This window comes from Eumetopias jubatus, unplaced genomic scaffold (genome assembly GCF_037043125.1).
Source record: "Eumetopias jubatus isolate StellerSeaLion01/CBP00866 unplaced genomic scaffold, mEumJub1_p1.0 scaffold_6, whole genome shotgun sequence".
Classification (NCBI taxonomy): Eukaryota; Metazoa; Chordata; class Mammalia; order Carnivora; family Otariidae; genus Eumetopias; species Eumetopias jubatus.
In genome coordinates this window covers 97,035,296-97,063,152 of record NW_028274812.1, presented here as the reverse complement: position 1 = coordinate 97,063,152, position 27,857 = coordinate 97,035,296, and the positions used below count along the sequence as shown (strand labels likewise).

Here is a 27,857-nt window from a genome sequence, read left to right as displayed (position 1 = left end):
TTTTAACCATGCCAATATTTTTTATTATTATTTGTAGATGGGGAATACTGAAAGGAGCACAAGGGCAGAAAGAAAAATTCTGGGTATGTAACTCTTTCCAACTGACTTTCTACTGTGAAGTGAGTATTTTAGAATCATCTGAGTCTCTACTTCCTGATTTGTGTTAGTCCTTTCCTAAGTCACTGTAATATTGTTTATAATAATGGTATTTCCTCCAGCAGAAAAATCATTATATATTTATATCATTTATGTTATAGTAATAGTTTTTCTCTACTCCTCTTATTTCAAATTATAAATGAAGAATCAGTATTTTTTTCAAAGTGAGAATCACCAGGAAAACATTTTGTTATCAGCTGTATTAATGGTTAGACTTCTCTCATATGTCAGTTTTGTGTTCTTCCATTTTTTTTTTTGCTATGGATGATGGCTTTGTAATGTTACAATCAATTATACATATTGATATTATATATGTATATATAATATTTCCTAGTGGTAAAGTGTTTTATTTTTGTTCTTGCCAATTATGACATACATGTTTCTTCACTGAGAAAGAAACAATGTCTAGTCTAAAAAATTATAGAAAGTTAAATGTAAGAAAAAGTTTAAAGAAGACTGGAACATATTACCTCAAATATTCAGTTAATTACAATGAACTTCGGTGAATTGTCCCAGGTCTTATATTATGTATATTTTAATTTTAGTTTTAATTTCTGCAAAAAAGCAGAAATAGAATGAATAGGTAATGATATTCATTATGAAATTTGAATTTGAATATATGCAGTAGAGAGCATATTATAACGTATAAAACATTAACTACTAGGAGTGAAACTCATCAGGGTGACTCTTGATAATTAGATTTCTTCACAAGGCACTCACAAAAATCAATCACCCAAATATGCGGTTACCCCTTATATCTATCTTGTTGATACATGGAGGTATTTGGTTTTAAATAGAATGATGCTTCTTTGTATTTGAACTGAGCTTTCTTAAATATCATTATCTTCATTAGGATGAAGCTTACAGTAGCCAGTAATTAACATTAATGCTCAATCGTTAAAATTCATAATTTATGGAGGGGATATGTTTTTTGAATCCCTACAGTTAAGTTTCTGTATGGGATTTCTACTAAATGAGTTTAAACAGTTATTCAATTTCATAATGTAATATTTAGAGGCAAAAACAAATTCTTTGATTAAGATACTGAATTCACAACAGTTTTTAGCATATAACACTTCATAGCTATTTGTGGAGTAAATATGAATGGAAGTGCACAAGAGAACTTTCTGTCACCCTCTCATCTTCAACCTCATCATTTCCACCCTGGAGCCTCATGGGTAGTGTACACACAGACATATATACATACACATACACTAACTTACTCATTCTTATATATCCAACACATATATGTATACTATACTATCCTTTTAAATTATTTTTGTTGCAATTACTATCAATTCTGAACTTACTACTTGTCAAAAAATTTCAAAGAAAACTGTATTTCATGGACATACAGGCAGGGTTTCTTTCTGTTGTGACTCATTTAGATAATTGTTTAATGTCAGTGATAAGGAGGAGAATCAGACTAAAAATTACCATTTTTTTTAAGCTGCACACTTTGGTTGATTTTTTTCTCCACTTAACTGTATCATCATCTTGGGACAGGATCATATTGGCCTTATTTACCACTCTATCCAAAGGACAAAGCAAAGTGCCTGGTACATATTGGGAATATGCACAATACTTGTTGAATGAGTGAATGAATAACATTAATGTGTGCATTCAGGAAAAATTTAGTCAAGTCACTAAAATAGTTTTCATTTTACATAAAAATTAATATTTGGTTTAATTAAAATATGAAATCCTTAACTAGTACTACTGGTTTGCCAAGAATTATGAAGGGTCTGAGATGTTAGCCCATTTGAATTAAAGAACGTGGGTCAGAAGAAAAGAGTGCTTAACTGATGCTCACATTCAGATCAACAGCCACATGTCACCACATGGGTCCTCACACTTTAGTCTGGCAGTGATAAGAGGCAACAATCTTTTTCCATAAAGGTAGCACCTGAAACCTCATAAATGAGGGACAGAGAACAGTGGATTTTCTCCATCTATCTATATAAGAGACAGGCAATCTCCTCCTTTCTTGCAAGGAGAGGAAAAAAATCCATTAAGATGGGATAGAAAGGGTCTTGTGTTCTTACCCTTACTCTTAGGAATGTAAGTATGTCTTTCTGAGGGCCAGATAAACACAGATAATGTCTGTAAATGCTGAACTTCATCCTTTTAAACATATAAATACCATGGGAGATAATGTTCCAGTACTCCTGGCACCATGGGCTTAATTTAGACCTTGTCTGGTTTCTGACTCTTGGGCCCTCTTGGGGAGATAAGAGAAGTTTTATTATCCTTTTGGATCAAATCAATTAAGTAGACAAATGGCTACAGATCTAATTCTCATTGAATGTGAAGATAAAATATTTCTGGCAGAAGTGAAAGCAAATATTCTCTATCTCTATATCATATACACTTTTTGTGTGTCAGGGGATTAAATTTTTTTTGCAAGAGCACTGAAAAGTTCAGAGAAGTTTTATCTGCTCGCAATTATATATGAATGTTTTAAAATATTTACAAGTAGGCCTACAATATAGTAAATTATAATAAAAATGGATGACTTCCATTACTAAGTAAAATATAATACATAAAAATAAGCCATATATTCCACTAAATAAGTTGAAAATAACATCAGAATTAATTTTCCAAACTCATATTTTTAAAGAAATGAGAAACCTGAATCTGGAGAAGTTTTTCTGTCCTGTGAGCATTCGGTAGGGCTGGGCACAAGCTGATTACATTTGAAATATGCAGAGAGAGAGAGAGAGAGACCTCTGAGAGAAAGAGAATCCAGCTGGATTCGAATACAGAGGAACCTGAAACACACAGCCATCTCTTCCTATGGAATATTTACTGAGTGCTTGAACAGGGTGAGTAGCTGAGGAGAGTGATGAAAGGCAGTGAAGTCTGCAGTCTTGAAGAACCTACAGGAGAAGTCCCATTGGAAGAGAGCCTGAAACACAAACATAATAGGCATAGCCCCCCCCACCTTTTTAAATCAGGTCTGTATTGAGCTTAACAAAGCCTTATCTCCAGCCCTGACCCAGATTAGTTTCTGCACAAATTGAGGTGATTAGTCCCTCACTGTATTTCTTTAGCAGAAGAAAAGGCTAACCTTCTTAGGAAAATAATACCAAGGTCAATCTCTATTTAGTAGGGCAACATATCCAGCATACATTTAAAAATTATGAGACATGTGAAGCAGAAAAATGTGACCAATAACTAAGGGGAAAAACTATCAATAGAAGCAATAGATAATACTTTAGATGTAGGCTTTAAAATAATCATTGTAAAAAACATTTTAAAAAGGATCAAAGATGGAGAATTTTAACAAAGGATTTAAATATATTTAAAATATGAATCATTGAATTTGTGAGTGCAACGTTTGAAATTAAGAACTCACTGTATGTGTTAAATAGCAAACAGAATTAGTGGTCTTAAATAAAATTCAATAAAATATATCCAACTTGTAGTACACAGAGAAAAACATAATGAAAAAACAAAAGCAAATACAAGACAGTGTGAATACAATCAAATGGTAGAACACAATCAAATGATTTAACATATATGTAATTGTATTCTCAGAAGGATTGAGGGAGGGAGAGAGAAAGAGAGAAAATGAGCCAGAATCAATATTTAAAAACATGATGGCCAATAGTTTTCCAAAACTGAAGGACATCAACCCAAAGATTCAGAAAGCTCAATCAACTCCATGAAAGAGAAATCAAGAAAACCACACCCAGGAATTTCATAATCAAATAGCTTAAAATAAAAGATAAAGAAAAAAATTTTAAAACAGCCAGAGTTTTTAAAAGGGTAGGTTTCTCTCAGAAAAAAGTAGCATTAACTAATGGCTGGCTAGGGAAAGGTAGTCTTTAATAAATGATGTTGAGAATACTGGATATTCACATGCAAAAGAATAAAATTGGACCTCTATTTCACACCACTTGAGAAAATTCACTCAAAATGGATTAAAGATTTAAACGTAAGACCTGAAACTATAAAGCGCCTAGAAGAAAACAGGGAAACACTCCCTAATATTGATCTTTGCGATGACTTCTGGGATATGTCACCAAAGGCATAAGTGACAAAAAAATAAACAAGTGGGACTACATCAAACTAAAAAACTTCCACATAGCAAAGCAAAAATAAAAACAAAAGTAACAAATGAAAGTCAACCTATGGAATGGAGAAAATATTTGTAAGTCATATTTCTGAATAGGGTTTAATATCCAAAATATTTAAGGAACTCCTACAATTCAGGAGCAAGAAAACAAATAATGAGATTAACAAATGAGCAAAGAATCTGAATAGACTTACCTCCAAGGAAGACATAAAAATGGCCAACAGGTACATGAAAAGATGCTCAACAGCACTAGTCATTAGGGAAATGTAAGTCAGAGCCACAAGGAGATATCACCTCATGCCTGTTAGAATGGTCATCATCAAAAAGACAAAAGATAATAAATGCTGGGAAGGATATGGAGGAAAGGAAATCCTTGTGCAGTGTTGGCAGAATTATATAGTGGTACAGCCACTATAGAAGACATTATGAAGGATCCTCAAAACATTAAAAATAGAACTACCATGTGAACCAGCAATTCCATTTCTGGGAATATATCCAAAAGAAATGAAACCACTAACTTGAAAAGATATTTGCACCCTCATGTTCACAGCAGCATTATTTATAATAGCCAAGATATGGAACTAAGTGTCTATAAAGCAATCAATGGATTAAAAAAAAGTGGTGATATATATGTGCAATGGGATACTATTCAGCCAGAAAGGAGGAAATCTTGCCATTTGCAACAACATGGATGAAACTTGAGGGCATTATTCTAAGTGAAGTAAAGTCAAACAAAGACAGATATTATAGGATCTCACTTATGCATATTAACTAAAACAAACAAACCCTCAAAATCATAGAAAAAGATCAGATTTGTGATTAATAGAGCTAGGGGTTGATGGCAGTAAGAGTAGGAGAAAGGTGGTCAAAGGCACAAACTCCCAGTTATAAGATAAATAAGTACTAAGGATATAATATTATAGCATGGTAACTGTAATTAATAATGCTGTATGATATGTGTGAAAGTTGTTAAGACAGTAAATCCTAAGCATTCTCATCAGGATTTTTTTTTTCTTTTTTTTTTTTTGCTTTTTCTCTTTATTTCACCTTTATAAGGTGATATATGTTAACTAAACTTATTGTAGTAATCATTTCACAATATATGTAAGTCAAACCATTATTACACCTTAAACTTATATACACTGATGCATGTCAGTTATATATCAATACAACTGGAAAAAACATCATTTTATTAACAAAAAAATAGAAGAATAGGCTGATATCACAAAACAGATAATCTGGATTTAATGCACAGGATATGGTCACTTGTTTTACAACAAAGAAACCACTGAATTTCAATTGAGAAAGGAGACTCTTTATAATAAACAGCTCTAGACCAAGGTTAGCAGGGTTTTTTGTTTTGTTTTGTTTTGTTTTCTGTAAATGGCCAGGTAGCAAATACTTTACATTTTGGGGGTCACAACAAGTCTCTGTTACATATTCTATTTTAGTTGTTTTACAACTCTTTAAGGGAAAAAAATCAAAACAAAACACTCAACTCATGATCTGTACCAAATGTTACTGACCAGATTTGTCCATGAGCCATAGTTTATCAATGCCTTAGCTACAGCAACTTTCTTTTCATATGGAAAAAAAACCCTGAACCTTGACCTCTAACTCACAAAATACATGCAAAACTAACTTGAAATGGAGCAGACTGAAGTGTGATTGCAAAATAATAAAACCTGTAGAAGAAAACTTATACAAATATGTTAATATCAATTAGGCACAGCTTTCTTAAACTGCACAGAAAATGAATAAATTTTATAAGAAAAAAGATCAGACTGCATTAAAATAAAAACTATCAGAAGACAGCATTATGTGATAGAAAAGGTAAAACAAACAGATATTATCTATCATCTATCTATCGATCAATCATCTATCCATCTACCTATCATCTATCTATCTACATGGCAAGGACTCACATGTAGAATATATAAAATTCTTACTAATATACTGGAAGAAAGAAAAAATAAATAACAATAGCTCAATAACAATACTGGACAACAGATTTGAACTTCACAAATGAAGAAATCCAAATGGCAAGCCAATATATGAAAAGGTGTTCAACATGATTAGCTGTCCAGCAAATGCCAATTAAAACCACAGTGAGATATCACACATTCACTAGATTGGCTTAAATTAAAAGGATTGATATTACCAAATATGGGTAAGAATATGGAGTAACAGAACTTTCATTCTACTGTTAAATATATAGATGGTACAACTACTTATGTTCATTGTGTTTATCAACAGGAGAATGGATAAAAAAATTGTGGTACAGTTATATAATAAAAAATACACAGCAATTAAAAATAATAAATTAGTTATATATGCTACAACATATATATTTATTTATTGAATAAAAGAATGCATTACTGCATTATTAAAAACATCAATTCCAGGAAGAACTGATATAGATAGGAAAGTAGATATTGACAGGGAGGGAACATGTTAGACCTGGAATTCTAGAAATGGGTTTTTGTCTTGATCTACATGGAGGTTACATAGGCATGAACCTCATAAACATGTGTATAAACTCACTAAACTGTGCACTTATTATTAATATATTTTATACATGTGACTGTACTATATATCTCAAAAGAAGATTTAAAAATCTTGAGAAATTTAAATCTTTAGAAAATTTCTTCCCTACATTTTTACCCATTCCTTTATAATTAGATTTTTAAAAATTCAGGCATTTGGAAGAAACAACAAAAAATTGGTGAGGGAATGGAAGAAATAACAGTTGGAAGAATAAGATTAATAAACAAAACACATATTCTGAGGTGCATTTCATTAATGCTGATTTACTAAGTGGTGCTCTTTATAATTTATAATGTATTTTTTTTGCAAACCTGTAGGGTTAGCTCTCATTAGTACATAAATTTGCATTTGCTTATAAAAGCATCACATAATCTTCTGATTTTACCAAAGATCTAATTATGAAATGTGGGTAGTAATAATTTTCAGACATCTAAATGAGAATAGGTACAGTGCTACATATCATAGTTACAAGAATTTAAAAATATTATCTTTGATAGTTCATCTTAAGTTATGACTAATTTTATTTAACTTCTTATCTTTGGAAGTATACATATTGGAACTGAATAAAAAGTTTAGAAATCAGAATTCAGTTTAGTTCATTGTTGCTAAAACTCCCACACACTTTGTTGCTGTCTCATTTCTAGCTAATTTAAGGGCATTCTATCCTTGAAGTGGTAAATTGAAGTCATAATTTTAGACACAGTTTTGAAAGCGCTCCTTTATGATGTCAGGACTGATTAGGAAGGCAAAGGGTCAGTATAAAAAGAAGTAAATTATGACATCAAATACATAAATTATGTATGGAGTAAAAGCATAGAGTTTTGCATATGATCAAAGTTAAGTTGTTATCAATATAAAATAGACTGTTATATATATAAGATATTTTATATGTGTTGTGGTAACCACAAAACAAAAACCTTCAGTAGATTCACAGAGGTTAAAAGGAAAGGAATTATTTGTTGCGTTATTTGTTTCAGAAGTACAGATCTGTGATTCAACAGTCTTGCACAATTCACAGCGCTCATATTTTAAGAAAAAAGAAAAAGAAGAAGATAACAGGAGAGGAAGAAAAGGGGAGTATGTCAGAGGGGGAGACGAACCATGAGAGATGATGGACTCTGAAAAACAAACTGAGGGTTCTAGAGGGGAGGGGGGTAGGGGGATGGGTTAACCTGGTGATGGGTATTGAGGAGGGCACGTTCTGCATGGAGCACTGGGTGTTATGAACAAACAATGAATCATGGAACACTGCACCAAAAACTAATGATGTAATATATGGTGATTAACATAACAATAAAAAATTAAAAAAAAAAGGAAAGGAATTAAAGCATACCACTATGGAAAATCATAATGCATAAGAAAGATAGCAAAAGATGACAAAGAAACAGGGAACTACAAAACTGCCAGAAAATATTAAGATAGCATTAAGTTTTTACTTATCAGTAATTTAAATGTAAATGACTATATTCTCTAATCAAAAGGCACAGAGTGGCTGAATGGATTAAAAAACAAGACCCAGCTGTATGCTGTCTACAAGAGACTCATTTCAGCTTTAAGGACGCACATAGGCTCAAAGTGAAAGGAGGAGAAAGATATTGCATACAAATGGAAAACATAGGAGAACAGGGGTAGCTATATTCATATCAGATAAAACATATTTTAAGTAAGAAATTGTAGAGAAAAGTAGGTTTTTATAACAAAAAGGGGATCAATTCATCGAGTGGATATAAGCTATGCACACAACAATGGAACACTCAAATAAATTAAGCAAATATTTACAGATCTGAAGAGAGAAATAGACAATACAATAACAGTAGAAGCCTTCGGCACTCCACTATGAACAATGGACAGATTAATCAGACAGAAATTCAATAAGGAAACCCTGGATTTTAACTATATGTTAGACCAATGGCTCTAACATATACTGAACATTCCACCCAAGAGCAGCATAAAACACATTCTTCACAAGCCCACACAGAACATTCTCTAGGTGGATCATATATTGAGTCACAAAACAAGTCTTAGCAAATGAAAGATTGAAATCACACCAAGTATTTTTTCTGACCACAATTATATGGAACTAGAAATCAATAACAAGAAAAAAACTGGAAGATTCAGAGATGTGTGGAAATTATTTCTGAAAAAAACATATTTGTGAAAAATCAATGGATCAAACAAGCACTCACTCAAAGGAGAAATTAATAAGGATCTTGAAATAAATAAAAATGGAAAGACAACATATTAAAATCTATAGAATGCAGCAAAAACAGTTATAAGAAGAAATTTTACAGCATTAAATGCCTACATTAAGAAAGAAGAGTGATCACAAATAAATAATTTTATACCTCAATCAACTAGCAAAAGAACAAACTAAACCTAAAGTTCGTAGAAGGAAGAAAATAATATACATCAAAGTAGCAATAAATGAAAAAGAGGCCAGAAAGTCAATATAAAATAACAAAAGTAAGAACTTTTTTTTTTTTTTTTTTTAAACAAACAGGATTGACAAATCCTTAGGCAGGCTAAGAAATAGGAGAGAAGACTAAAATAAGTAAAAATCAGAAATAAAACAGGAGACATCACGACGAATATAAAGGATCATAATAGACTGCTATGAACACCTATATACCAACAAACTGGGTAACCTAGAAAAAAATGGGTAAATTCTTGGAAGAATACAACCTATAAAACTGAATTATTAAGAAATAGGGAATCTGAACAGACCAATAAGGAGTGAAAAGATTGTATTAAAAACCTTCCAACAAAGAAGCACAGGACCAAATGGTTTTACTGGTGATTTTCTACCTAATATTTAAATAAAAATTAACATCAGTTCTAGCAGTTTTTAGGTGGAATCTTTTGGGTTCTCTGTATAGAGTACCATGTCATCTGCAAATAGTAAAAGTGTGACTTTTTCCTTGCTTATTTGGATGCCTTTTTTTTTTTTTGGTAGTCTGCTGAAGCCAGGACTTCCAGTACTATGTTACATGACAGGGGTAAGAGTGGACATTCCTGTCTTGTTCCTAATTGTAGAGGAAAAGCTCTCAATTTTTCCCCATTAGGGATGATATTAGCTGTGGGTTTTTCATATATGGCCTTTTGATGTTGAGTTATATTCTGTATATCCATGCTTTGTTGAGGGTTGTTATCAAGAATGAATATTGTACTTTGTCAAATGCTTTTTCTGCATCTATTGAGAGGATGATATGGTTCTTATTCTTTATTAATGTAGTATATCACATTGATTTATAAATGTTGAACCACCCTTGCAACATAGGAATAAATCTCAATCATGGTGAATGATTTTTTTTTAATGTATAGTTGGATACAGTTTGCTGGTATTTTATTGAGAATTTTTGCATCCATGTTCAACAGGGATATTGGCCTGTAGTTCTTTTTTAGTGGAGTCTTTATCTGGTTTTGGTATCAGGGTAATGTTGGCTTCATAGAATGAATTGGGAAGTTTTCCTTCCTTTTCTATTTTTTTTTTCTTGGAATGGTTTGAGAAGAATAGGTATTAACTCTTCTTTAAATGTTTGGTAGAATTTGCCTTTGAAGCCATCTGGCCCTGGACTTTATCTGTTGAGAGATATTTGATTACTGCTTCAATTTCTTTGCTTGTTATTGATCTGTTCGAATTTTCTATTTCTTCTGATTTCAATTTTGGTAGTTTATATGAAAGACTCCACCAAGAAACTGCTAGAACTGATAAACAAATTCAGTGAGTTTCAGGATATGAAATCAATGTATGCAAATCTCTTGTATTTCTATACACCAATAGTGAAGCAGCAGAAAGATAAATTAAGGAATCAATTTACAATTGCACTAAAAACAATAAGCTACCTAGGAATAAAACTATCCAAAGAGGTGAAAGACCTGTACTCTAAAAACTATAAAATACTGATGAAAGTAATTGAAGATCACACAAAGAAATGGAAAAACAGTCCCTGCTCATGGGTTACAAGAATAAATATTGTTAAAATGTCTATACTACCCAAAACAATCTACACATTTAATGCAATCCCTATCAAAATACCACCAGCATTTTTCACAGAGCTAGAATAAACAATTCTCAAATTTGTATGGAACCACAGAAGACCCTGAATAGCCACAGCAACCTTGAAAAAGAAAAGCAAGGCTGGAGATATAACAATTTTGAACTTCGAGTTATGCTACTAAGTGGTAGGGATCAAAACACTTATGGTACTGGCACAAAAATAGACACACAGATAAATGGAACAGAATAGAAAACGCAGAAATGAACCCACAACTATGTGGTAAACTAATCTTCAACAAAGGAGGAAAGAATATCCAATGGGAAAAAGACAGTCTCTTCAACAAATGGTGTTGCTAAAACTGGACAGCAACATGCAGAAGAATGAAACTGGACCAGTTTCTTACACCATCCACAAAAATAAATTCAAAATGGATGAAAGACCTAAATGTGAGATTGAAACCATAAAACTCCTAGAGGAGAACACAGGCAGTAACCTCTTTACATCAACTGTAGCAACTTCTTTCTAGATATGGGTCTAGAAGGGAAGGGAAGGCAAAGGAAACAAAAGTAAAAATAAACTATTGGGACTTCATCAAAATAAAAAAGGTTCTGTATAACAAAGGAAACAATCATCAAATCTAAAAGGCAACCTATGGAATGGGAGAAGATATTTGCAAATGACATATCTGCTAAAGGGTTAGTGTCCAAAATATATAAAGAACTTAAACACTCAACACCCCAAAAAATGAATAATAATCCTATTAAAAATGGGCAGAAGACATTAATAGACATTCTTCCAAAGAAGACATGCAGATGGCCAACAGACACATGAAAAGATGCTGAACCTCACTCATCATCAGGGAAATACAAATCAAAACTACAATGAGATATCACCTCACACTTGTCAGAATGGCTAAAATCAGCAACACAAGAAACAACAGGTGTAGGTGAGGTTGTGGAGAAAGGGGAACCCTCTTGCACTGTTGGTGGCAATACAAACTTGTCCTGCCACTCTGGAAAACAGTATGGAGGTTCCTCAAAAAGTTAAAATAGAACTACCCTATGATTCATCAATTGCACTACTAAGTATTTACCCAAAGAATACAAAAAATACTAATTCAGAGGGATACATGCAGCTCAGTGTTTATAGCAGCATTACCTACAAGTTCCAAATTATGGAAACAGCCCAAGTGTCCAAAGACTGATGGATAAAGAAAACATGGTGTATATGTATACAAAAGATTATTACTCAGCCATAAAAAAGAAAATCTTGCCATTTGCAATGATATGGATGGAACTAGAGAGTATTATGCTAAGTGAAATAAGTCAGTCAGAGAAAGACAAATACCATTTCATTCAAGTGTGAAATTTAAGAAGCAAAACAAATGAACAAAGAGGAAATAAAAAGAGGGAGGCAAACCAAGAAACAGACTCTGAACTATGTTACCAGAAGGGATGTGGGTGGGAGGATAGATGAAATAGTTGATGGGGATGAAGGAATGCACTTGTTGTGATGAGCACCAGGTGTTCTATGGAATTGTTGAATCACTATATTTTGCACCGGAAGCTAATATTACACTGTATGTTAAACAACTGGAATTTAAATAAAAACATTAAAAAATTAACACGAAATCCTTCTGAAACTTTTCCAAAAATTTGAAGAGGAGGGAACACTCCCAAATGCATTTCACAAGGCTGGCATTACCCTGATATCAAAACCAGAAAAGGACACTAGAAGAAAAGAAGATATCCCTAATGAATAAATATTCAAAAATTTCCAAACAATACTAGCAAAATGAATTCAACAGTACATTAAAATGATCATAATCCTGATCAAAGGGATTTATGTCTGGCTACATAGGCAAATCAATAAGTGTGATACACTGCACTAATACAATGAAATATAAAAATTATATGATCATATCACTAGATATAGACAAAGCATTTGACAAAATTCATCATCTTTTAGTGGTTAAAAACTCTCAAAAATTGAGTTTAGAAGGAGTATACCTTAGCATAATAAAGGCCTTATATGACAAACAGAGTAAACATCATATTCAATAGTGAAAGATTGAAAGATTTCTCTCTAAGATCAGCAATAAAATAAGAGTGCCTCCTCATAGTACTGAAAGTCCTAGAAAGAGCAATTAGACAAGAGAAAGAAATGAAAGGCATCCAAATCAGAATGGAAGAAGTAAATTGTCTCTGCAGATTATGTGATTATATATACATAAACCTTAACACTCCACCAAAAATCTATTAGAACTAATAACAAAGTGGCAAGTTACAAAATCAACAAACAAAAATCAGTTGTATCTCTTTCTTTCTTTCTCCCTTTTTTTCTTTTTCTTTCTTTCTTTCTTTCTTTCTTTCTTTCTTTCTTTCTTTCTTTCTTTCTTTCTTTCTTTCTTTCTTTCTTTCTTTCTTTCTTTCTTTCTCTCTCTCTCTCTCTCTCTCGAGTGTGTGTACGAGCGGGGGGGGTGGGGAGAGGAGGGGCAGAGGGAGAAGGAGAGAGAGAATCCTAAGCAAGGCTCCATGCCCAGTGTGGAGCTTGATCTCACAACCTGAACTGAGCTGAGATCATGACCTGAACTGAAATCAAGAGTCAGACACTTAACGGACTGAGCCACCCAGGTACCCTGATCCGTTGCATTTCTATACACAAACAGTAAATCATTTGAAAAAAATAATTCATTTATAATACAATAAAAAATGTATACTTAGCATAAATTTTACCAAGGATAGGAAAGATCTGAATGATAAAAATTATAAGAAATTAATAAAAGAAATTGAAGAAGATACAAATAAATGGAGTGATATCCCATGTTCATGGATCAGAAAAATTAATATTGTTAAAATGTCCATACTATGCAAAACCGTCTAAAATTCAATAAAATTCCTCTCAAAATTCCAATGACAATTTTCACAAAAGTGAAAAATATCCTAAAATTTGTATGGAAACACAACAGACCCTGAACAGCCATAGTAATCCTGAGGAAGAACAAAGCTGGACAATTCCTGATTTCAAATTTTATCACAAAGTTATAATAGAACAGTGTAACTGTCATAAAGATAGACACACAGACCAAAAGAACAGGATTGAGAACCCTGAAATAAACCCACATATATATAATCAACTAATATTTGACAAAGGAGCCAAGAAGAGGCAATGGAGAAAGGATAGTCTTTCAATAACTGGTGTTGAGAAAACTGTTCAACCACATGCAGAAGAATGGAATTGGTATCCTATCTTACACCATTCACAAAAAATTAACTCAAAGTAGATTAAAGACTTAAATATAAGCCCAGAAATTGCAAAGATACAGGAAGAAAACACTGGGCAAAATCTCCCTGATATTGATCTTTGCAAATATTGTTTGGGTATGACACCAGAGATGCCAAGACAAAAGCAAAAATCAACAAGTGGAACTACACCACACTAAAAGGCTTCTGCCTAGGAAAACAATCAGCAAAATAAAAAGGCAACCACCAGCATGGGAGAAAATATTTACAATCTATCTGATAAGGGTTTAATGTCCAAAATATATAAGGAACTCATGCAGCTCAATAGCAAAAACCACACATAATCCAATTAAAAAATGGGCAAATGCCATGAATAGACATTTCCCCTCCCCCGGAAAATAATACAAATGGCCAATAGTTACATGAAAATGTACTCAATATTATTAACCATCAGGGAAATGTAAATCAAAACCACAGGGAAATATTACTTCACACCTGTTAGAATGCTAGTATCAAAAAGGCAGGAGAAAACAAGTGTTGGCAAGGATGTAAAGAAAAGGGAAGCCTAGTGCACTGCTGGTGGGAATACAAACTGGTGCACTTGTTGTGGAAAACAGTATGGAGATTCCTCAGAAAATTAAAATTAGAACTACCATTGATTCAACAATTCCATTTCTGGGTATATATTCTTCAGGGCTGTTTCTATTATATTTAGTTGTGGTCAAATAACTCCCTTCTGGCCTTCATGATATTCTTATGTACTCCATTAATGCTTTTGCTATCTCCCCCCCTCCTGCCCCAAAGACTTACTCACTCAAGCTCTAAACCCCAGGAGACATTCTGAACCTAGTCTAACTTTCTAATCATACTCATATTTTAAAATTAAAAATAAAAGTAGAAAGAAAATGTTTCATTCTTACTGAATTTATGCTGAATATTTCTCAAATACTTTCCCTATTTCTCTTCCTAGTTTCCCTGTACCTGTTAAGACATCTGACTTGATTATTACAAGTTTACTAGCTAGTCTCCCTGCCTCTTGTGTTTACCCTCTTAAATCCATCCTTCTTGTTTCACACAGAGTAATGTAATCAAATATAAATTTGTCCACCCTGCTCTCCTGCTGGAAGAAACTCAACAACTTGTCATCATTTTCACCATTATTTTCTCAGTATGTATTTCCTTAACTTCCTTTCAGCCTCATAACCTACCAACCTGCCTCTGTTCTATGATCTAATTATAATAATTACATTGCTTCATTTCAGTGTTTCATGCTGCTCCGTGCTTTGCTGTTTATGCTTTTACTGTTTTCTTTTACCTGATTTCCTTTCCTCCTCTTTTTATCTGGTTAATTTATTCCCAGGCTTTAATATGCACCCCATGTGGCACCTCTTTCATGACAACTTTCCTGAACCATGAGATGCCCCTCAGGTGTCTTCAGTAGCTCCCTGTGCATAGTTTTACCTTAGTCCTTGACTTATGTTTGTTGTCCTTCATTAGACCGTTAGCTCCCTGAACAGTGGATAATATATTATTTATCTGTGTTCCTCTGGTGCCTAGCACAGAGTCAGTCATGTAGGAGACACTATAATTGCAGCTTGTGTATCAGCTTTTGATGTGGTATTTCAAACTCTCATACATATATTACCATTGTATGCTTGGGAACTGAAAGGTTTTATATCAGTTCTGGTTATTGTGAACTTGAGTATGCATGCATATTATTGTAACTGATAAATAATAGAACTGTTTTATTCTTATTTAGAAAATATTTAGGCTCTTAATAATTATGATCTATAATAAGTTAAAAGCATTTAAAGCTACATATGAGTTCCCTGTGTTTTTACAGTCAGGATTAAATATCCAACTATGATACTCAGCTTTTCTAATTTTTTTTTTTTTTTCTACAGATTGCTGCCAATTCCTGGGGAAAGTCATGGGGAGAGAATGGCTATTTCAGGATTCTTCGAGGAGTAAATGAATCTGACATTGAAAAGTTGATTATTGCAGCTTGGGGCCATCTGACAAGTTCAGATGAACCATAACATATCATTAAATTTTCATAAGGCCATACATTTAAGTAACCCCGTAAATTGAAATTAAGCAATGTGAAGTTCTCTGTGACAGTGGAATCTTTGTCTCTTCACCTTGTTATTATAATGTGCCTGTTTTCCTGTTTCACCCCAGGCTCCATGCTTCTGCTTCCTTTATATCACTGGACATATAAAAACACTAATAGAGGACAGCAGAGTAGCTAAATGCCTTTAAAGTTCTCTGGTTGTCTTTCTTTTTCTCTCATAATAATGTCCTTTTTGACTTTGATAGTTCACAAAAGTGTGACAGTACTTGTCATAAAAGTTCATGGCATTCCTTTGTAGAAATGTAGTAGTTTCTGTCTTTAACCAATGAGGATTTCAGACAAAAAACAAAAACAAGCAACAACAACAACAAAAAAAACCCAGAATAATGAAAACACCAATTTACCATCTTCATGATTTTTTTCCATGTTGTCTTAATTCATGTCTTGCTTATGATTTCCCAAAAACAATGGAAATAGATTATTAATTGTTTCTCTCAATAAGCTAACATTTGTTTCTTTTCATTGTCTTAACCAAACTTGCAATTTAAATTCAAAAGGAAAGTAACTCTCCACAGGAAATAACTATTCGTTATGGTAGTTTACTCTTTATACTGTGTAATGGCCTGTGCTGTAAAGAAGATGGTAGCTGGGAGGGAAAATTTCCCACCACCTCTCTTGGTTCTTTTGCCCACTCTCATAATTATATTAACAGATTTACAGGTTAAAAACAGATATTTAATTATTGTATGTACAGATGCCCCATAAAAATATGAGTCTCAAATAAGGGACTGAAGCAGGCATCTTTTATACCTCCTAGACAAAGAAACAATAGATTTGTGAAGAACTGACAAGACAAAGAAACCCAGGTTTGGGTACTAATAGGTGAAGAAACTAAGCAGAGTTTGCTTACATAGCTTTTTCAGCCCTGAATACCCTATCTCTGGTGCTAAGGATGTCTCTCTATCTTATGGTTCTGGGAGGGTACTTTTCACACAGGAAATTTATTTCCTCTTTTCAGGGGGACAAAGAGGAGTGTCAGAGAATCATTGTACTGGCTATTCTAAAGTAACTTTAATTCAAAGTAGTCAGTATGTCAAAGTGGCATATTCTGGGGCAGCCTGCCCTGAGCCCCATCACTGGTAGGTAATGGAAAACCTTAGAGGCTAACAATAGAAGTACAGTCTTCACACACACGCACACATACCCCTATTTTTTGGAATCCAGTACACTTTGTGTAAAGTCTATTAAAACCAGTTGCAAAGCTGTATTTGGAAAGATAACATATTTACTCCTGAAAACAGCAACCTGATACCATGACTCAGAAAGAATAAATAGACTTTTATCACAACCATTTCACAGTTCAGTACTTAAGATTCTAAAAAGTAAGCTAAATTGACACTAATTTGCATCTAATTTTTATTTTAGTTCTCTATAGTCAGAAAAACAAAAGTAGCATCATCACAATGGTTGGGAAAGGATATAATCTTTTAATAATCCACTGGCATCTTAAATGGCAAACTAACAAATGAAAAAGCAAAGCTGATCAATAAGTGAGCATGGCCGATTATAATTACAATGGTGGGATATCCGTGGCCTCCAATTTCTGGCACTCTGTCATCGGAATTTTCATTTTGGAACTTTTCTATGCTTTTGTGCCCTGATTAGATAAACCAGACAAGCTGAAAATGTAAGGAAATTGAGCACAGAAAGTGAGCTTAGCTGCAGTTCCTTTCTCCATTAATCACTGCAGCTTCATCAGAAGCAGCATCTACTGACTTGGTTCTGCCCTAGATTATACCCACAAGGCTGATTCACCTTGGCCAAAGTTCCCCCAGTGGACTGAGAAATAATTTGGTTTTGTTCCAATTTAGATTGCCCACAAACAGGCCCTGAGACAAAGGTTTGAGTGCACATAGTTTGAGCAGTGAAGAGAATACTGAAGAGCGTGAGTAGTGATGTAGGGTCACTGAAGGCAGACAACAAAGGCTGCATTCCCAGGCAAAGTTGTACCGCAGGCAATGTGTTCTTACCCCACTAGGGGCGGTTCATATATTCCTCAGATAAATGTCACCCATGAAGGATGTGTGTTGGTTCAGGACTGCTCCAGAGGGCCATGAATTTCTTGGTTGGTCTGAACTGGCAGGTTGTAGTGTCAAGAAAAAAAACCCATAGGCAAAGAAAAGCAGGTTCTGGGAGTTGGATGTCAGGCTGATGTCCACTGAAATGGCACAGGTGAGGTGATGTGTCTCTGTCATAGGTGTTAAAATATTTTTAAAACATTCCTTAGATGCTAAAAGCTGAGGAAATAATAAATGATAATGCACTAAAATGACAGATGATTAACCTCACTTTTAAAAACACATAATTGCTGTCTATGTTATCTGCTATGATTTTGATGGATTCCTGTCTCACGTTTAGGTCTTTCATTCATTTTTAGTTTATTTTTGTGTAGGTGTAAGAAAGTGGTCCAGTTTCATTCTTCAGCATATTGCTGTCTAATTTTCCCAACACCTTTGTTGAGGAAATGGTCTTTTTCCCCTTGGATAGTCTTTCCTCCTTTGTCAAAGATTAGTTGATCAGAGTTGAGGATCCATTTCTGCGCTCTCTATTCTGTTCCGTTGATCTGTGTTTCTGTTTCTGTGCTAGTACCATATGATCTTGATGATTACGGCTTTGTAAAACAGCTTGAAGTCTGGAATTATAATGCCTCCAGCTTTAGTTTTCTTTTTCGACATTACTTTGGCTATTTGGGTCTTTTCTGGTTCCATAGAAATTTTAGGATTGTTTGTTCCAGCTCTGTGAAAAATGCTGATGGTATTTTGATAGGGATTGCATTGAATGTGTAGATTGCTTTGGGTAGAATAGACATTTTAACAATATTTGTTCTTCCAATCCATGAGCATGGGATGTTTTTCCATTTCTTGATGTCTTCCTCAATTTCTTTCTTAAGCGTTCTTTAGTTTTCAGAGTACAGATCCTTAACCTCTTTGGTTAGGTTTATTCCTAGGTATCTTGTGGTTTTGGGTGCAATTGTAAATAGGATCAATTTCTTGATTTCTCTTTCTTCTGCTTCAATGTTAGTGTATAGAAATGCAACTGACTTCTGTGCATTGATTTTTATATCCTGATGTTTTTCTGAGTTCCTGTATTAGTTCTAGCAATTTTTTGGTGGAGTCTCTTGGGTTTTCTACATAGAGTATCACATCCTCTGTGAAGAGTAAAAGTTTGACTTCTTCTTTGCCAATTTGGATGCCTTTTATTTTTTTGTTGTTGTTGTCTGATTGCTGAGGCTAGGCCTTCCAGTACTATGTTGGACAATAGCGGTGAGAGTAGACATCCCTGTCGTGTTCCTCACTGTAGAGGAAAAGGTCTCAGTTTTTCCCCACTGAGGATGATATTCACTGTGGGTCTTTCATATATAGCCTTTATGATGTTGAAGTATGTTCCATCTATCCCTACTTTGTTGAGAGTTTTTATCAAGAAAGGATACTATGTTTTGTCAAATGCTTTTTTGCATCTATTGAGAGGATCATATGGTTCTTGTCCTTTCTTCTATTAGTGTGGTGTATCACATTGATTGGTTTCTGGATTTTGAACTACCCCTGCAGCCCAGGTGAATAATGTACTTTCTAATGTACTGTTGGATCCTATTAGCTAGTGTCTTGGTGAGACTTTTGCATCCATGTTCAAGTGGTTCAAAGGGGCAATGTTTATAGCAACAACATCCATAATAGCCAAAATATGGAAAGAGTTTAGATGTCCATTGACAGATGAATGGATAAAGAAGATGTGGTGTGTGTGTGTGTGTGTGTGTGTAATGGAATATTACTCAGCCTGCCATCAAAAAAAAAAAAAAAAGAAATCTTGGCATTTGCAACAACATGGATGGAACTAGAGGGCATTATGCTAAGTGAAATAAGCCAGTCAGAGAAAGACAAATATCCTATGATTTCACTCCTGTGTGGAATTTAAGAAACAAAACAGATGAACATAGGGGAAGGGAAGAAAAATTAAATAAAAACAGAGAGGGAGGCAAACCATAAGACACTCTTAACTCTAGGAAACAAACTGAGAGTTGCTGGAGGGGAGGTAAGTTGGGGGATGGGGTAATTGGGTGATGTGCATTAAGGAGGGCACTTGAAGTAATGAGCACTGGGTGTATATGCAACTGATGAATCACTAAATTCTACTCCTGAAACTAATATTACAGCTTATGTTAACTAAATTGAATTTAAATAAAACAGAAAAAAAAGAAAAAAAGAAAAACACATATGGAATTGAGTTGATACACTCTTGTCCTTGTTTGTAAATGGATAAAAGTTGGTGGAATTGATTTTTACATTATGGTTTGTGAATCTAGAATGTAGGCCTAGATTGTATTGTTTTAAAATTTACTACCTTTCTAAGGATCCTAACTGGTAAGGAACCTAACCCCAGAGATTTGAAGAAAAAAAGAAGGAAAATATCACAATCGTAAGCCCCATGGGAAGACACAAGATATATTTGTCCAGTAGTAAGACTAAGACCTAAAGAAGAGACCAAGGCTAGTTGGGACAGAAGTATACTAATGAGACAAGGAAAATACTATTCCTGAGGTTTGTCAAGTCAGTGTCTTTCTTTGATGTTGCTTCTCATCATGTTTAGCTCTCTTTATTATCCAAAGGTCCTGAATCAATCTTTAGAAAATAGTGGTTGGCATATTATTTCACCAACTCTAGGGAATATTTGTAGAATTGATTGGATTGATGACTGGATGGTTCCTCGTGCACTGTGGCTTTCTTGGCCTGCAGGTATGCCCTACTCATCTCAGCTAGGACTAAGCAATGAGAAAGACCACACATTTGGTGCATATGTCTTTAGAGTTCTAGTCTCTATTTGCATATATAGGGTCTTATTACTTTGTGTTAAGAGTATACAAGGGAAGGGGCACCTGGATGGCTCAGTTGGTCAAGTGTCTGACTTGTGTTTTCAGCTCAGTTTATGATCTCAGGGTCATGAGATCGAGCCCCATGTTGGGCTCCATGCTCAGGCAGAGTCTGCTTGAGGTTCTCTCCCCCTCCCTTTGCCCCTCTCTTCTCTCTAAAATAAATAAAGTAAATCTTAAAAAAAAAAGTATACCAGAGCTATGAGGAAAACATTGTTCATAATGCATCCAAGACAATGTATCTCAGACTGGATAATACTGTGAGCACCAAAACCTGGTTTTCTTACTGTCCAATCAGAAGTTTGTGCCATTTACATACTTTTCATGGGTTCCAGTCTAAACTGTTTACTGTGTATAGTTTTTCCTTGGAAGAAGAGGAGATAGTCCCAGTGTAGCATATTGAATTAAAGTTTTCCCACTCTACTCAGTTGAATAATGCTTCTTTCTTGATGTGTCATTAGGAAATGTACTTCAGAAAGAAGTGGGAAAGACTTTGAAGATAGATCTCATGCCTTATCCTGCTTTACGGTGTTAAAATTTTATCTCATTCTGTTGTAAACAATGAAAAGGCTTCCCTAGGTTTCTAAAATGGATATTCACAAATCGTCTTAAAAATGAATAAAATGGAATTAAATTTGTTAGTTGGTATTCAACTGAAAAGAAAGGAAACCTCTCTAAGCATCTCCAACAGAAGGAATATAGTGAAAGGAATTGGTTACATGGGTGATGGAGGAGCAGAGAATGCAACAGAGGATGGTGAAGCAGTCCAGGATGAGCAACAGTAGGAAGTCACCATCATCCCCTGATGGGTGATGGAGGAGCAGAGAAGGAAACAGAGGGTGGTGAATGAGGAGCAGAGAAGGCAAGAGAGGATGGTGAAGCAATCCAGGATGAGCAACAGTAGGAAGTTGCCATCATCCCCTGAAAGAACAAAGTGAAGAGGTACACTACTGGAATCTAGGGGCTGGTATTTTCCTGGGGGTAACGAGGAACATGACTAGCCTGTATGATGGAAGGGGGAGTCATGAAAAAACATGGTGTTGCCAGTTTACCACTTAAGGCAGAAAGAAAGGGACATGAACACTAAGGTATATCCCTCCCTCATCCCTTCCAAACTGTCATCAGGGCCTTGCACTGGCTGACCCTGATGAAAGATGACTGATATGGGAAGTTATGACATTAAGGTGTCAGGGTGAGCACTCACACTTTACCAGATGCAAAGGAGAATAGAGTAAGGGCAGGGGATGAATAAGAAGATAAATATGGAACATGCATTTTTGGTTCAACCCATATAGATACTGGGAATTAAGATTATGTAAAGGAACAGTTTCTCAGTGATTGATTAGCTCATGAACTCAATTTCTTGGTTAACGCATGGGTCTTAAGTACTACAATGCTTGCTGTTACATGTCTTGTAAACGTGTCTTGTTACATGTCTTGTTGTTAAACTCGGGGGACATCTAGGGAATATATTCTATTCTATGTAGGGAAAAATTATTTCCCATTTTCTTCACAGTAGTTTCTGGGGACTTTGTATGTTGTTTTAACATCATTGCCTATCAAAAGGATTATGATAATCTGATCTCAAGAGATTTATTTTTCTTTGGGTAGAAGTTGATCCCATTTTCAAAAGAAAAAAAAAGGAAGAAAAAGTGAATATTATCTCCCAAACTGCTGTTTTATGAAATGTTTCAAGAGAGAAAGGCATCAATCTGTCAGATGCCACTGTATGAGAAAGGGGACTTCTACAGGACTCACAGACATCCCTGCCCTAGAAAAGTCAATGAAGAAAGAAAAGAAAATCCATCTAACACTGTCAAGAATGGGTAATTGAATGAAGGGGAAAATATTCTCCATCTTCAGCCACGAACCATATTGTATGTTATTTTGCTACCATATCTTATAGAAATAATTAAAAAGTCATTGACAGGTAAATCCAATGGAGTGGAATTTCTCCTTAGATACCTCCAGTAAGAGTCTCATTATTCAGAAAAAGAGTGGCTGGCAATACTCTTCCCTCTATTATCTGTCCCCTCTCTGTTACTGTCACTCCTGTATAAACAAGCCGTTTGATTCTATGGTTCTTCTGAGATTATAAGGGGGAACAAGTGTCTAGTTGCATAGAATTTAAGATATATCTTGTATTAATTATATCAATCATTTTAGAGATTCATAGTTCATAGGCCACTGACAAAGCACTACTCAGATTCAGTCCTCACTTGCCTTGGCCAGGCACTATTCTGGGGTGACCAACAAGTATTTACAGTGGTTTCAGGTATGACCACAGACTCTTTTCTCCTAAAAATCCCTGTGAAATCACACATCAATTCAGGATCTATTATATGCCTGCAAGGTGCTAGCTACTATGCTAGGGACTAAGTAGATAGAGGAAGACTCACAAGATAGACAGTCCCTACCCTGCCTTATCTCACAAATTACTCTTCTATAAAATGAATACAGTTTTGAATAGTAAGTTCCATAATCAGCTTTTAGTGAGAAGTTGGTATACCCTAACCTCTGAGTATTAATATAGTGGGAACATTTACCTTTGCCTACAAATCAGCTTTGGTGCCACTCTCAGAATGCAGCCTTGGGCTGGATGTAATTAGGTCTGAGATAGTCTGAAGTGTCTTATGATAGTGCACTGGTATACAGAATCAAAGATTGTGGGTTATTAGTACCATTAAGGTATGTGAGAGAACTGTGCTTCATTGAATTATGTTTTAAGGACAGCCCAAGATTCCAGTGATCCTTATATCAAAGATTTCCTAAACTTAACCAGTGAAGGACAAAAATTATCATCTGTACAGGATACACCTCAAGGAGGTTGTGAATGTCCAACCATTTGTACTAGACCTCATTTGATAATAGGGTGCAGAACACTGAGTCAAACGAGCTTAAGCCAGAAAGGAATGACATTGACCTATAAAATAGGGATGATTAAGAGGGGGATCTAGCTTTACACATGGTTGGTTCCAGGTGTTTAAATGATTCCATTCATACTCTGCCTTTCTCTCTAGGTCTCAGCTTTGACTCCATATGGCCTCTTCCCAGGTAAATTTTCTCTGCAGGGCAGCAAGCTAGTTGCTGGAAGCCCCATGTCAACAAATTATAGTCGTTGAGACTCAGTTTCTGAATCTGTCAAGTGGAGTAATAAATAGTTATAACCCTTGCTATGATGAGTAGTAATTGAGAGTATATGCTAAATATTTTGAATGATTCTTGTCATGGAGTAAGTTGTTAATAGATATCAGCTATTATCATCACCAATCACCATCATTACTTTTATGATTATTATGGTGGACGGAATCTTACCATGGATCTAGGCTACCGATAATTCCAGCCCTCTGCTGTGTAAGTTATAGATGACTTCTGATTAATGACTAAGAGCCATTATCTTTCTAGACTGCTCACTTTTTCTTCAGGTCAGTCAAATCTCACAAAGCTAGATTCCCCCCCTTGATCACCCCCATTTTATAGGTCAGCATTAGTAGGTGGCTTTCTTTCAATATATGTTACAATTATCCTCACAACTGGCCATAGTTTACAGTGCTTAAATCCTTGCATCAGGGATATTAAGTCTGTGCAAGTCCTTGACCTACAATTTTCTTTTGAATAACAAAACCGTTAAGTGTTAAATCTTCCAATTTCTAGGCATACTTTCTATATTCTAAGTTGATAATCATAAGGGCTTGGTAAAATGATATCCAGGAAACTATAAGCTGCTCTAAGGTAAAGACTATTTCTTATTTTTCAGTATTCCTATGAGCAGTAGCAAGCACAGTTTATGTACAATAAATATTTGCTAAGTGAATTATTAAGTGAATGAACATCAAAAACATCATTCTGGGACAAATCTGCTTTTGACTTGTCATACTAGTGTGTCATTAGTACTTTACTTTCTTGTCTCCCCCACTACAATATCATTTCCTAGAGGGCATAGAGCATGCTTATGTAATGACCAGTCCTAGGATGGGATCTGGCATAAATAATTTCTATTGACAAACTTTGAGGAAGCTTTGTTTTTAATTACAAAAATTACTAAAATTTTTCTCATTAGAAAATATATAGCTTTCTTTTGGTAAACCACAAATGATTTGCTAGACTCATTAAATATAGAAAAGCTTTTTGAATTCAGTAAAATTTAGTTCCTTATGTACTCAGTTTATTGAATTATTTGCCTTGTCTGGTCACTTTCCTTATCCTGCCTTTTGGTGAGCAATGTTCTAAATTTCATGTAGCAAAATTATTCATTTCATGGTTAATGCTTTCTGTGTCTTACTATCTATTTCTTCTTGAGTCACAGTTTATATATATTTATATACAATATATTTATATGTAATTATATATCATGCAATTTATATACTTATATGACATATTTGTATAAATAACATTTATATATTATATATGATAAATATAATATATGAATATAAATATGACTATGAAAATAGGTCTAATATTATAACAAAGTGACTCAAAAAGAAATATATTTGGACAAGACAAATGAGAAAAAAATATTTGTAGCAAAGATAAAAAATAAATATATATATCCCTTTCATATGTTTTTGTATTATTGGAATATATAACTTTATATTATTCATATTATTATTATTTTAATCTTTCTGAATATGCATTTATTTCTTACTTTTCCTTCCTAATATTATTCATTCTTTAATTTATGCATTCTTTTTCTAACTTTCTTAAACAAGTTTGTCAGAGATTTGTCTATTTCATTTTCCTTTTCAAAGGAACAAATTTTGGTTTAATTGTACTCTCTTCTGTATCTTTGTTTTCTGTTTAATTAATGACTGAGCTCATCTTTATTATCTTCTTCCTAATTTATTTGCACTTATAAATTTTTATAAAACATATTTTCTATCTTCTTAAATTGGATTCTTAGTTTATTAATTTTGAGCTTTCCTTGTGTTCTAATTTAAGCATTTATGTACAGTGCTTTCTAAATGATGCCTCTCAGTATAATCGTTGCTTCCTTTAGCTCTTTGTAATTACTTGTTTTAAAGAAAACACATTTTCTAAATAGTCAAACCTAGAGAAAAATTGCATCAATGCCAGTTATTTTTTATTTCTCATGTACCATCTTAGATCATCTCTACTCAATGAGTTTATAAATACAATACAGGAGTAATTGAATAGCATAATATGAACACCATGATTTGATAACTAGCTGCACTGTACTTTGTGTTTCAAGAAACATGTTTTAGTCATTTAGGGTTCTAATATATGTTTGAAACTAGAAAATTAACAACAGGCTGGTTCACAGATGCATTTACCCGTGAAAGCCATGTTCCAAGGGAGAACCAGTATCTTTGGCCAGCCAGGCTGTTATATATTAGTTCCCTAATTTCAGGGTGATAACTTTCTCTTTTTCAAGAAGTACAAGCTATAGATCATTCCTTCCTTAGCCCACTATTTTCCAACAACAATAAAGAAAATAAAGTAGCAAGAAAGCCAGCCAAGATGTAAATAACTTTGGCTGTAAAAAATGTTTCAGATTTTGTAGTGTGTTACATCTCTCTTTAAGGTATTTTATTTTTTTTATTTGGTATGTTGAATTCCTAGGTAAGTTCATAGTAAAGAAAAGAGGCATTTGCTCAAAGGAAGTAAACTTTATTCTTATCACTGAAATTACCATTGATAATTGCCATTTATAATCTCTTTAGCATTTAACCAACTCTATCTAAATTATGCTTTTGATTCATGAATTAATATGGCAAGAGATATCTTTCCTTGGAAATAAATATTAATTTAAAATTGAAATCACTCCATAATAAAAAAAATCCATTTTGATTATTTGTCAGAGTATGAACAGTACTTAAAAGGATTATGCAATGATTAAGATGATGACATAGTTGAATTAATAAGAATAGCATTTTTCCTATCTTAATAATAGTGTTGAAAGGCACCTGGGAAATACAGTAAAACTTGGCCTCAGTCCTCTTTTTCAATATTACCAGGTAAAGTAGCTTTAAGGCCTTTGGGAAGTTACAAACCTCTATTGTTTTATTTGTTCATGTTCAACCAAATTAACATATGAATCCTACTAAACATTCGTTTGAGCTTTTGCTATGGGCTGAGTGATATAATAAGTGCTGTTCATACGTTCTCTCATTCAATTGAGTAGGTGGTCCATGCAGCTCAAGAAAATATAATTTAAAGGGGGGCATAGGCGACAGCTCCTTTAAAGACAGAGTGTCTGTCTTTCTATCCTAACATGTTGCTAGGTGCAGGGAAGGCAGAGGGAAGAAAACACAGATCTTTCCAAATCTTTGAAGCTATTTTCTTACTCCTGAAGATCAAGTCCTGGCTAAGAGTAGGCAGCTTGCCCACAGAGTAGTTCTTTGTAAATCCAGTGTCCATATTTTCTAAACCAATCATCAGGATGCCCAATCAGGTATCTATAAATGCACTTAGGGAGGTAGTGAAATAGTCTATTAGACCTTATGACTGCTCCAGAAAATCTCGGACCCATAGGTACTCTGTATGTAGGCCTCTAAAAAGACAGAATCGAGTCTCTACTAGAGATTCTACTAGAGATACTTCAAGGACTGCCAGGGGCAGGGGTAGGATTGAGGGGTGGAAGATGTGTGTGTATGGTGAGGGGAGGAGGCTTTCCAATTGCCAGATAGGGTCTGGAAGTAAATACATATAATCTTATTTGAGGAGATGGAAATGTAAGTATCCATTTTCCAGGATACTGAGGGCTCCTTGCTGTAGGGAGGATGGCCTCAGCGTTCATTTGTTGCCAGTGGTTTTAATATTGTGATGTCTTCTATGGTGAGAGCACACGCTTGTTCCCACACATATACACATGCAC

At 34.3% G+C, this 27,857-nt stretch overlaps 1 protein-coding gene across 2 annotated transcripts in view; it reads left to right on the top strand.

Moving 5' to 3' along the window:
- TINAG (tubulointerstitial nephritis antigen) overlaps positions 1-16,063 on the top strand; it is an 88,766-nt gene extending 72,703 nt beyond the window's left edge. For both annotated transcript variants that reach the window (XM_088024347.1, XM_028097845.2), the window contains exons 10-11: positions 38-83; positions 15,929-16,063. In XM_088024347.1, the coding sequence (XP_087880473.1) occupies positions 38-83; positions 15,929-16,063 (181 nt within the window). The remainder of the gene's footprint in view (positions 1-37; positions 84-15,928) is intronic.
- The last annotated feature ends 11,794 nt before the right edge of the window (positions 16,064-27,857 follow it).